The sequence below is a fragment of the Pelobates fuscus genome, chromosome 3, assembly GCF_036172605.1.
Source record: "Pelobates fuscus isolate aPelFus1 chromosome 3, aPelFus1.pri, whole genome shotgun sequence".
In the NCBI taxonomy this organism is placed as follows: Eukaryota; Metazoa; Chordata; class Amphibia; order Anura; family Pelobatidae; genus Pelobates; species Pelobates fuscus.
Window position 1 is genome coordinate 417,932,090 of NC_086319.1, and position 12,255 is coordinate 417,944,344.

Genomic DNA, 12,255 nt, shown 5'->3' on the forward strand with positions numbered 1-12,255 from the left:
AGGCAGTGTGATAAGTATGGTATAAATGCATAAAGGCCGGAAAGCAATGGAAACAACATTAACTGACAGACAGAATTCATACAAAGAGTAAAAGAATGAAATGGTCAATTTAATAATAAATAAATAATTGATTTCACTTTAATACTAATTGCTTTTGATAAAAGGTAATTACTGAAGGACACAACTGGACACGAACATATCCCAAATAAAAAGTGGCACACTGACAGGATAATGAACAGTGAAATGCAGAAGAGTATAATAATAAAGATCAGAATGAATGCAGAGAGACAAAAAGAGCCATAAATGACCAAACCTCACCTCTGGGTAGGACCACTCCGGCGAGAAGTCAGTTATTTCCACAAGACCTATGGCTCCATCTCCTGCTTCAGTGAATGGGACATTCAAAGCTGGTGCATTTTCCTCCAATGGCTGGGACTGGTGCTGTAAATATCCAGTCTGGACTGGGGACGAGTGGGCCTGCGGGTCTCCATACTGCCCGTAACTGCTAGGAGCACTTTCTTCAGTCATCAAGTCAGAGATCAGGTCTGGAAACTGACTATCGAAGGAAATGTTGAAATTTTCAGTAGACAGCTCCATGTGGACACTGGAAGCTCCAGATGATGAACTCAGGTCATTCTGAATGATGGAATACAGGTCGCTCATGTGGTTGCCTTGGAGGGTTTCTCCTTCCTCCTGACAGTCACCTGTTGATACAACCTCTGCACCACATTCATCTCTGGTTTGTCCATCTCTGGTATCCATCTCCACCTCTGTCCCATTACAGCTCTCTTTCTTCACATCTTCTGACACAGAGTCCTCCCCTGGTTTGTCATCCTCAATGCATGGTGCCAACTGATTTTCTGCCACGTCTCCGGCCTCCACAGAGCCACCCGTCTTTAGCCCCAAATCTAATGTTTCTCCTTCACCTGGTTCAGTTTTAAATTCCCCTGTCCCAGACGCTCCTCCATAGGTCTGCCCCTCCTTGGGACTGTTGAGGAAAGAGTCTGGATCAAAAGCACTAGCAGCAGCGACTCCCCCAGGTGCTGATTCCATTGTCACCTCTAAGCTCTGTGAGGAAGACAGAAGCATGTTGCCCACAGGAGAAGTCAGAAGGGAAATGCCAACTGGTACACTCGGTGGCTTACTTTCTACTTCTGCTGGCATGAGATGTTGGCTGGGTGTCAATGCCAAAGGCTTCTCAGCAATGCCAGTCATTACCAGCACTGCACTGATGCCAGGGACACCAGGGGTGGTTGTTATGGTAACACCTGCAAGCTCCCGCTCTGGATAGAATCCATTGGTAAGGGCGAGCGGTGGTGATGCCTGAGTGGTGTCTGGGAGCTCAGAGTAGGATCGCGAAGAGCCAGGATCATTTCCATTGGGTGTCCTGCTACCCTTGTGTCCCCCTCGCCGATCCTTTATTTGGTCTGGCTCTGAAGTGGAAGAAATGTTCTGAACCTCAGTGAGGGCTGGAAATGGACATAGTCGCGGCTCCACCTTGGGAGAGATGATGCGATGCTTTGTGCTGGTACATTTGTGGGGGACACCTCCGGCTGATACTGCAGATGAAATATTAGACAACTTCACTGTTATGTCACCAAATAACCTGCTGAAATGACCAGCTTTATTTACTGAAAAGATAATCATTAATTCACTTTTTTTAATGGAGACAAGAATATAAGCAGCAAGAATTAAATAGTACACGAAAAAGTAGAATTTTTTTTTTTTTACCCAAAAATATTGGAAAAAAAAATAATGACTGTGGAGTAATTATGGAATGAATAGGGTGCAGGGTTACCATTCCCCCAGATTAGCAATGTGCAGATAGGTGTGTGTGCGAGGAGTGGCTTTAAGTGACCCAGAATGTTGTTGCACAGACAGGAGTGAGTGAGCAGGAGGCAGGGTTAATGCTAACCTAAATTAGTGTTACACAAATAGGTGTGGGTGCATGGGGGGCAATACTGACTCAGATGTGATACACACAGGACTGAGTGAGCAGAGGTGGGGGTTAATACGGACCCAGATTGGTGTTACACAGACAGTGAGTGAGCAGAGGCGGGGTTAATACTGACCCAGATTGGTGTTGCACAGACAGTGAGTGAACAGAGGCGGGGGTTAATATTGACCCAGATTGGTGTTGCACAGACAGTGAGTGAGCAGAGTCGGGGGTTAATACTGACCCAAATTGGTGTTTCACAGACAGGGAGTGAGCAGAGGTGGGGGTTAATACTGACCCAGATTGGTGTTACACAGACCGTGAGTGAGCAGAAGCGGGGGTTACTACTGACCCAGATTGGTGTTACACAGACAGTGAGCAGAGGCGGGGTTAATACTGACCCAGATTGGTATTACACAGACAGTGAGCATAGGCTGGGGTTAATACTGACCCAGATTGGTGTTACACAGACAGTGAGTGAGCAGAGGCAGGGGGTTAATACTGACCCAGATTGGTGTTACACAGACAGTGAGTGGGCAGAGGCGGGGGTTAATACAGACCCAGATTGGTGTTACACAGACAGTGAGTGAGCAGAGGCGGGGGTTAATACTGACCCAGATTGGGGTCACACAGACAGTGGGCAGAGGCGGGGTTAATACTGACCCAGATTGGTGTTACACAGACAGTGAGTGACCAGAGGCGGGGTTAATACTGACCCAGATTGGTGTTACACAGACAGTGAGTGAGCAGAGGCGGGGGTTAATACTGACCCAGATTGGGGTCACACAGACAGTGAGCATAGGCTGGGGTTAATACTGACCCAGATTGGTGTTACACAGACAGTGAGTGACCAGAGGCGGGGTTAATAATGACCCAGATTGGTGTTACACAGATAGTGAGTGAGCAGAGGCGGGGGTTAATATTGACCCAGATTGGTGTCACACAGACAGTGAGCATAGGCTGGGGTTAATACTGACCCAGATTGGTGTTACACAGACAGTGAGTGAGCAGAGGCAGGGGTTAATACTGACCCAGATTGGTGTTGCACAGACAGTGAGTGAGCAGAGGCAGGGGTTAATACTGACCCAGATTGGTGTCACACAGACAGTGAGCTGAGGCGGGGGTTAATACTGACCCAGATTGGTGTTACACAGACAGTGAGCATAGGCTGGGGTTAATACTGACCCAGATTGGTGTTACACAGACGGTGAGTGAGCAGAGGCGCGGGTTAATACTGACCCAGATTGGTGTTACACAGACAGTGAGTGAGCAGAGGTGGGGGTTAATAGAGACCCAGATTGGTGTCACACAGACAGTGAGCATAGGCTGGGGTTAATACTGACCCAGATTGGTGTTACACAGACGGTGAGTGAGCAGAGGCGCGGGTTAATACTGACCTAGATTGGTGTTACACAGACAGTGAGCAGAGGCGGGGGTTAATAGAGACCCAGATTGGTGTCACACAGACAGTGAGCAGAGGCGGGGGTTAATACTGACCCAGATTGGTGTTGCACAGACAGGTGTGTGTGCGAGGGGGAGGTTTTGCCTGGTGCGTGTCCAGTATCTGTTGCACGAGCTGCTCTATAGAGAACTCACTTGTTCCGTTACTGTTACTGCAGGACCACTTAATGCCGTGAACTGAAAAGGAGAAAGCAAGTTAATCACACATACACACAACGTACCCTAATATACCAACGAATACCCACCCTACCATTCCCTTGACCAAATTAATCATTTTAACCAACCGCCCTATCATGCCCTCAACAACTACCCAACCTCCCTACTATTTCCTCGCTAGTATACTTACAATTACTCAACCTCACTACCATTCCCTCGCTAGTGTACTGACAATTTCTCAACCGCACTACCATTCCCTCGCTAGTGTACCGACAATTACCCAACCTTCCTACCATTCCCTAGCTACTGTACCGACAATTATCCACCCTCCCTACCATTCCCTAGCTACTGTAACGACAATAACCCACCCTCCCTACCATCCCCTCTCTACTGTAGCGACAATTACCCAACCATCCTAGAATTCCCTTGCTAGTGTACAGACAATTAATTAACCTCCCTACCATTCCATCGCTAGTGTACCGACAATTAATTAACCTCCCTACCATTCCATCGCTAGTGTACCGACAATTATCCAACCTCCCTACCATTCCCTCGCTAGCGTACCGACAATTACCCCAATCTCCATAGCATTCCCTTTCTAGTGTACTGACAATTACCCAGCGTCCCTACTATTCTTCGCTAGTGAACCGACAATTACCCAACCTCCCTACCATTTATATATTGATCATCGCTTTCTAAAGCTAATTAGTCACCGCTCTATGCCGTCCCCATTTAAATGGGCTTTAAAGCCGTTGCAGCGGCATAGAACGCCGTAATGGCTTTGAACCCCTGGAGATCTGCGGTACTTACCTTCACCTTGGATCACGTTTTTGCTATTTTGTACCAAGTTTAGTGGTAATAAGTTTTTTTTTTTTTTTTTTTTTTTTTTAGCATTTTTGACCCCAACAGTGAGCTACTACTGTACACTTTGCAAACCTTATGTGTGCTATGGCAGTATAACACTTCATAGGTTGCTCAGCTATGCAGTCGGAGTACAGGAATAGCCCTGTGTGTACCTTTGCCAGGTATATGTAGATGTTGAAGTGGCACATTTGAAACGCAGCCATTCAGTTTTTTTCTAACTTTGAAGTTTTACGCTGTGTCCATGTTCCATTCTGGTGTAGTTTAGATGGTTTGTAATTAAAAACTACCCCACGAACGCATACCATTTTTTAAAGAATACACCCTGGGGTATTTCAAAAGGCATATTTTGAACCATTAGCATTGGATCATTTTTTCCCTTGTTTGTTCCAGGTGTAGTGGTAATGAGCATTTTTTATGTATTTTTTGTACTCTTTTAAAACAAAAAAATTTTAAGCTTTGTTTTACATATATTTTTTAAAAAACTTTATTTAAACTTTTTTACACGTTTAAAATTTGTATAAACTTTTTTTTTTTACTGTTAACCCCTAACGAGCACTAAGCAGCACTAAAAGTAAAATCCCCAATTTCCCATAACTCCCACCCAGCCCAGCTAGCAAAATATATAATTTTAAAATATTTAAATTCATAAAATAAATTGAACCCCTGAGGGTAAAAAAAAAAAAAAAAAAAATCAGCTCACAGTATAATATCAACTGGTAGGGAAGGGGTTAATTTTTATTAGGACTGGGTAAAGGGGGTGGTATTTTTTTTTTTTAAAAAACCTTTTTAACCCCTTAAGGATCAAACTTCTGGAATAAAAGGGAATCATGACATGTCACACGTCATGTTTCCTAAGGGGGTTAAAGCTTTTTTTATTTTTTATTTAACGTTAGCCTAGCTAGTCTAACACCAAATTCCCCAATTCTCCACTAACTTCCACCCACCCCAGCTAGCTAAATATACAATTTTAAAATATTTAAATTAATTAATAAAATAAATTTAACCCCTAAGGGTTAAAAATAATAATAAAAGTTAACCCTCAGGGGTAAAAAAAAAAAAAAAAAAAAAACAGATCACAGAAAAAAGTAGTCCCTGCCAATTGATCACTGTAGTCCGTGATCAATTGGCAGGGAAGGGGTTCATTTTTATAAAAGAAGGGGCAAGGGGGGGTGGTATTGAAATTTTATTATTTTATTTTTTTAACAGGGAGAAGATCAGAAGCACTGATCCGTCTCCCTGCATGTCACACTGAACGCGGAAGCACAGGGAGGCGGATCAGGAGTTCCCGCAGAACATGTGCTTGCTCTGACAGCATGTCAGCGCGATCAGGTGCTCCCGGTCTGCCTCGAATACCTAGGAAGAGCATTAACCCCGTGATTGCTGCGATCTGGGGTTAACTTTAGTAAATGACGGAAATTTTCAGTCTAGCATCGCAAAGGGGTCAATATATTATTTAACTATATTAGTGATCTACAGCAGGCTTCCCCAAACTCCAGCCCTCCAGATGTTGCTGAACTACAACTCCCATGATTCTCAGCCTATTTCATTCATAGAATCATGGGAGTTCTAATTCAGCAACATCTGGAGGGCTGGAGTTTGGGGTAGCCTGGTCTACATTATCTCACAAAAGTGAGTACACCCCTCACATTTTTGTAAATATTTTATTAAATATTTTCATGTGACAACACTGAAGAAATGACACTCTGCTACAATGTAAAGTAGTAAGTGTACAGCCTGTATAACAGTGTCAATTTGCTGTCCCCTCACCATTGGCAACAAAAGGGAGTACACTCCTAAGTGGAAATGTCCATATTGGGCCAATTAGCCATTTTCCCTCCCCAGTGTCATGTGACTCGTTAGTGTTACAAGGTCTCAGGTGTGAATAGGGATCACGTGTGTTAAATTTGGTGTTCTCTCTCTCATACTGGTCACTGGAAGTTCAACATGGCACCTCATGGCAAAGAACTCTCTGGGAATTGTTGCTCTACATAAAGATGGCCTAGGCTATAAGGAGATTGCCAAGACCCTGAAACGGAGCTGCAGCACGGTGGGCAGACAGCCGTTTCACAGGACAGGTTGCACTCAAAACAGGCCTCGCCATGCTCGATCAAAGAAGTAGAGTGCACGTGCTCAGTGTCATATCCAGAGGATGTGTTTGACAAATTGTCATATGAGTGCTGCCAGCATTGCTGCAGAGGTGGAAGGGGTTGGGGGTCAGTCTGTCAGTGCTCAGACCATAAGCCGCACACTGCATCAAATTGGTCTGCGTGGCTGTCGTCCTAGAATGAAGTCTGTTCTAAAGATGATGCACAATAAAGCCTGCAAACAGTTTGCTGAAGACAAGCAGACTAAGGACATGGATTACAGGAACCATGTCCTGTGGTCCGATGAGACCAAGATAAACGTATTTTGTTCAGATGGTGTCAAGCGTGTGTGGCGGCAACCAGGTGAGGAGTACAAAGAGAAGTGTGTCTTGCCTACAGTCAAGCATGGTGGTGGGACTGTCATGGTCTGGGCCTGCATGAGTGCTGCCAGCAGTGGGGAGCTACATTTCATTGAGAGAACCATGAATGCCAACATATACTGTGACATACTGAAGCAGAGCATGATCCCCCTCCCTTTGGAGACTGGGCCACAGGGCAGTATTCCAACATGATAACGACCCCACACACACCTCCAAGATGACCACTGCCTTGCTAAAGAAACTGAAAGTAAGGGTTATGGACTGGCCAAGCATGTCTCCATACCTAAACCATATTGAGCAACTGTGGGGCATCCTTAAACGGAAGGTGGGGGAGCGCAAGGTCTCTAACATCCACCAGCTCCGTGATGTGGTCATGGAGGAGTGGAAGAGGACTAAGTAAGGCAGTGTTGGAATATAATGGTGGCCACACAGAATATGGGCCCAATTTGGACATTTCCACATTATTATTTTGAGGGGAAAGCAAATGTACACTGTTCTACAGGCTGTACACTTACTACTTTACATGTGGGAGCAAGTGCCTGGCAACTCTGCCCTTTGCCCTCCAATGCTTACACATGGGCCTCAGCTGGTTAATGAGATCATCTTTACTCCATTTCATCCACTCCTTGCGGTCACTGTTGGTTGAACAAAGAATGGGTCCACAGATTTTTCCACAATCCTCAATGGCAGGAACATTGAGATAATGTACAAGGACAATATCTGGGTTCTGGAAAACAAACACACAGCTAATCATTTAGAAATCCTGCCACCCTGTGAGATAATTTGAATTGCCCTGACCATAGCCTGCAACAAGGTATGCAGGCTTTTATCAGTATAGAAAGGTATTTCACCATCTCAAAGACAGCTCAATCTTACAGACACATAAAACCCTCCCAGCTAAACATACTGACCTAATGCCAAATAAAAATAAACATTTTTAAAATCATAGCCCAGCTCATGAAGACATGTCTCTATCCTCCTCATTATCCTTCTTCTACGATGTCAGCCAATGGGGGGGAATCTAATGCGGATGCGCAGCAAATGCACACATTGGGCCTTATCCATAGCATACGCTGGGAGACGGTCACTAGAGGTAGGCTTAACCCAGCAATGTAAACATTGCAGCTTGTTTGCAGCTACGGGGCTAAAATGAGAGGGACAATGCACCCAGACCGAGTTAATGAGATATACAGTCCCTTTAGTGATGACATTGTGAAACACAAATTGCAGGTTTTATTGACAAGCTGGGCATAAATACCCCAGACTCTTTCAGCTCTCTAAAATCCACATTATTCAAATAAGAAAACTCACTCTAAGTGAGGGAGCGCGGTCACATTCTGTTTAAGTAAAAATCCCCGGGACAGGTGAGACTGTGTCACCACCAGTCATACAGATATAAAAATCCATCCCTACGCATTCAGAATGTGAACAGGGCTTAAAAACTGAAGTCATGTACTGATAGCGTAAAAGGCACTAGCCCTACAAGTCTGGACGCACACCCTGCAGAGTAAAAATTGATATTTGCCATGGCTCGAATTTCATGCATTAGTTAGTAGCTAGCGGTAAGTGGAATTTTCAGTCAAGATGGTAGAGGGGTAAAAATACATAAAATACCATGCAAACAACAACTGGCAGCTGCAATACCAATACCCACCTGCAGGAGCCAGTAGCAGCGGCGGTGAAAGGTTGGGACGATAGAAGAATGGACATAACACCCATAGAGGCACTGTAACGAGAAAAGGACAAAACAGAGTGTCAGCTTAGCTAGACAGCACAAAAAAAAAAAAAACACGGCCTTTCAAACATAGCACTGACCCTATAAACAATATTACATGTCACAGCACATGGCACTGACCCTATAAACCATTCTACATGTCACTGTACACGCACTGACCCTATAAACCATTCTACATGTCACTGTACACGCACTGACCCTATAAACCATTCTACATGTCACTGTACACGCACTGACCCTATAAACCATTCTACATGTCACTGTACATGTCACTGACCCTATAAACCATTCTTCATGTCACTGTACACAGCACTGACCCTATAAACCATTCTACATGTCACTGTACATGGCACTGACCCTATAAACCATTCTACATGTCACTGTACACGGCACTGACCCTATAAACCATTCTACATGTCACTGTACACGGCACTGACCCTATAAACCATTCTACATGTCACTGTACATGTCACTGACCCTATAAACCATTCTTCATGTCACTGTACACAGCACTGACCCTATAAACCATTCTACATGTCACTGTACACGCACTGACCCTATAAACCATTCTACATGTCACTGTACACGCACTGACCCTATAAACCATTCTACATGTCACTGTACATGTCACTGACCCTATAAACCATTCTTCATGTCACTGTACACAGCACTGACCCTATAAACCATTCTACATGTCACTGTACACGGCACTGACCCTATAAACCATTCTACATGTCACTGTACATGTCACTGACCCTATAAACCATTCTACATGTCACTGTACATGGCACTGACCCTATAAACCATTCTACATGTCACTGTACACGGCACTGACCCTATAAACCATTCTACATGTCACTGTACACGGCACTGACCCTATAAACCATTCTACATGTCACTGTACACGGCACTGACCCTATAAACCATTCTACATGTCACTGTACATGTCACTGACCCTATAAACCATTCTTCATGTCACTGTACACAGCACTGACCCTATAAACTATTCTACATGTCACTGTACATGGCACTGACCCTATAAACTATTCTACATGTCACTGTACACGGCACTGACCCTATAAACCATTCTACATGTCACTGTACATGTCACTGACCCTATAAACCATTCTACATGTCACTGTACACAGCACTGACCCTATAAACCATTCTACATGTCACTGTACATGGCACTGACCCTATAAACCATTCTACATGTCACTGTACACGGCACTGACCCTATAAACCATTCTACATGTCACTGTACACGGCACTGACCCTATAAACCATTCTACATGTCACTGTACACGGCACTGACCCTATAAACCATTCTACATGTCACTGTACATGTCACTGACCCTATAAACCATTCTTCATGTCACTGTACACAGCACTGACCCTATAAACTATTCTACATGTCACTGTACATGGCACTGACCCTATAAACTATTCTACATGTCACTGTACACGGCACTGACCCTATAAACCATTCTACATGTCACTGTACATGGCACTGACCCTATAAACCATTCTTCATGTCACTGTACACAGCACTGACCCTATAAACCATTCTACATGTCACTGTACACGGCACTGACCCTATAAACTATTCTACATGTCACTGTACACGGCACTGACCCTCTAAACCATTCTACATGTCACTGTACATGGCACTGACCCTATAAACCATTCTACATGTCACAGCACATGGCACTGACCCTCTAAACCATTCTACATGTCACTGTACATGGCACTGACCCTATAAACTATTCTACATGTCACTGTACACAGCACTGACCCTATAAACCATTCTACATGTCACTGTACACGGCACTGACCCTATAAACCATTCTACATGTCACTGTACACGGCACTGACCCTATAAACCATTCTACATGTCACTGTACACAGCACTGACCCTATAAACCATTCTACATGTCACTGTACATGGCACTGACCCTATAAACCATTCTACATGTCACTGTACATGGCACTGACCCTATAAACTATTCTACATGTCACTGTACACAGCACTGACCCTATAAACCATTCTACATGTCACTGTACACGGCACTGACCCTATAAACCATTCTACATGTCACTGTACATGTCACTGACCCTATAAACCATTCTTCATGTCACTGTACACAGCACTGACCCTATAAACCATTCTACATGTCACTGTACATGGCACTGACCCTATAAACCATTCTACATGTCACTGTACACGGCACTGACCCTATAAACCATTCTACATGTCACTGTACACGGCACTGACCCTATAAACCATTCTTCATGTCACTGTACAAGGCATTGACCCTATAAACCATTCTACATGTCACTGTACATGGCACTGACCCTATAAACCATTCTACATGTCACTGTACATGGCACTGACCCTATAAACCATTCTACATGTCACTGTACATGGCACTGACCCTATAAACCATTCTACATGTCACTGTACACAGCACTGACCCTATAAACCATTCTTCATGTCACTGTACACGGCACTGACCCTCTAAATAATTCTACATGTCACTGTACACAGCACTGACCCTATAAACCATTCTTCATGTCACTGTACACGGCACTGACCCTATAAACCATTCTACATGTCACTGTACACAGCACTGACCCTATAAACCATTCTACATGTCACTGTACACGGCACTGACCCTATAAACCATTCTACATGTCACTGTACATGGCACTGACCCTATAAACCATTCTACATGTCACTGTACACAGCACTGACCCTATAAACCATTCTACATGTCACTGTACACGGCACTGACCCTATAAACCATTCTTCATGTCACTGTACACGGCACTGACCCTATAAACCATTCTTCATGTCACTGTACATGGCACTGACCCTATAAACCATTCTACATGTCATTGTACACGGCACTGACCCTATAAACCATTCTTCATGTCACTGTACACGGCACTGACCCTATAAACCATTCTACATGTCACTGTACACGGCACTGACCCTATAAACCATTCTACATGTCACTGTACACGGCACTGACCCTCTAAACAATTCTACATGTCACTGTACATGGCACTGACCCTATAAACCATTCTACATGTCACTGTACATGGCACTGACCCTATAAACCATTCTACATGTCACTGTACATGGCACTGACCCTATAAACCATTCTACATGTCACTGTACATGGCACTGACCCTATAAACCATTCTACATGTCACTGTACACGGCACTGACCCTATAAACCATTCTACATGTCACTGTACACGGCACTGACCCTATAAACCATTCTACATGTCACTGTACATGGCACTGACCCTATAAACCATTCTACATGTCACTGTACATGGCACTGACCAAATAAACCATTCTACATGTCACTGTACACAGCACTGACCCTATAAACATAGAATGTGACGGCAGATAAGAACCATTCGGCCCATCTAGTCTGCCCAGTTTTCTAAATACTTTCATTAGTCCCTGGCATTATCTTATAGTTAGGATAGCCTTATGCCTATCCCACGCATGCTTAAAACCATTCTACATGTCACTGTACACGGCACTGACCCTCTAAATCATTCTACATGTCACTGTACACGCACTGACCCTACAAACCATTCTACATGTCACTGTGCACGGCA

General features: G+C 44.2%; 1 protein-coding gene across 4 annotated transcripts in view; it reads right to left on the reverse strand.

Annotated features, from left to right (window-relative positions):
- CAMTA2 (calmodulin binding transcription activator 2) overlaps nucleotides 1-12,255 on the reverse strand; it is a 100,590-nt gene that overhangs the window by 49,145 nt on the left and 39,190 nt on the right. For all 4 annotated transcript variants that reach the window (XM_063449753.1, XM_063449754.1, XM_063449751.1 and 1 more), the window contains 4 exons: nucleotides 8,536-8,607; nucleotides 7,455-7,608; nucleotides 3,434-3,574; nucleotides 319-1,559 (listed from right to left, as the gene is read on the reverse strand). In XM_063449753.1, the coding sequence (XP_063305823.1) occupies nucleotides 319-1,559; nucleotides 3,434-3,574; nucleotides 7,455-7,608; nucleotides 8,536-8,607 (1,608 nt within the window). The remainder of the gene's footprint in view (nucleotides 1-318; nucleotides 1,560-3,433; nucleotides 3,575-7,454; nucleotides 7,609-8,535; nucleotides 8,608-12,255) is intronic.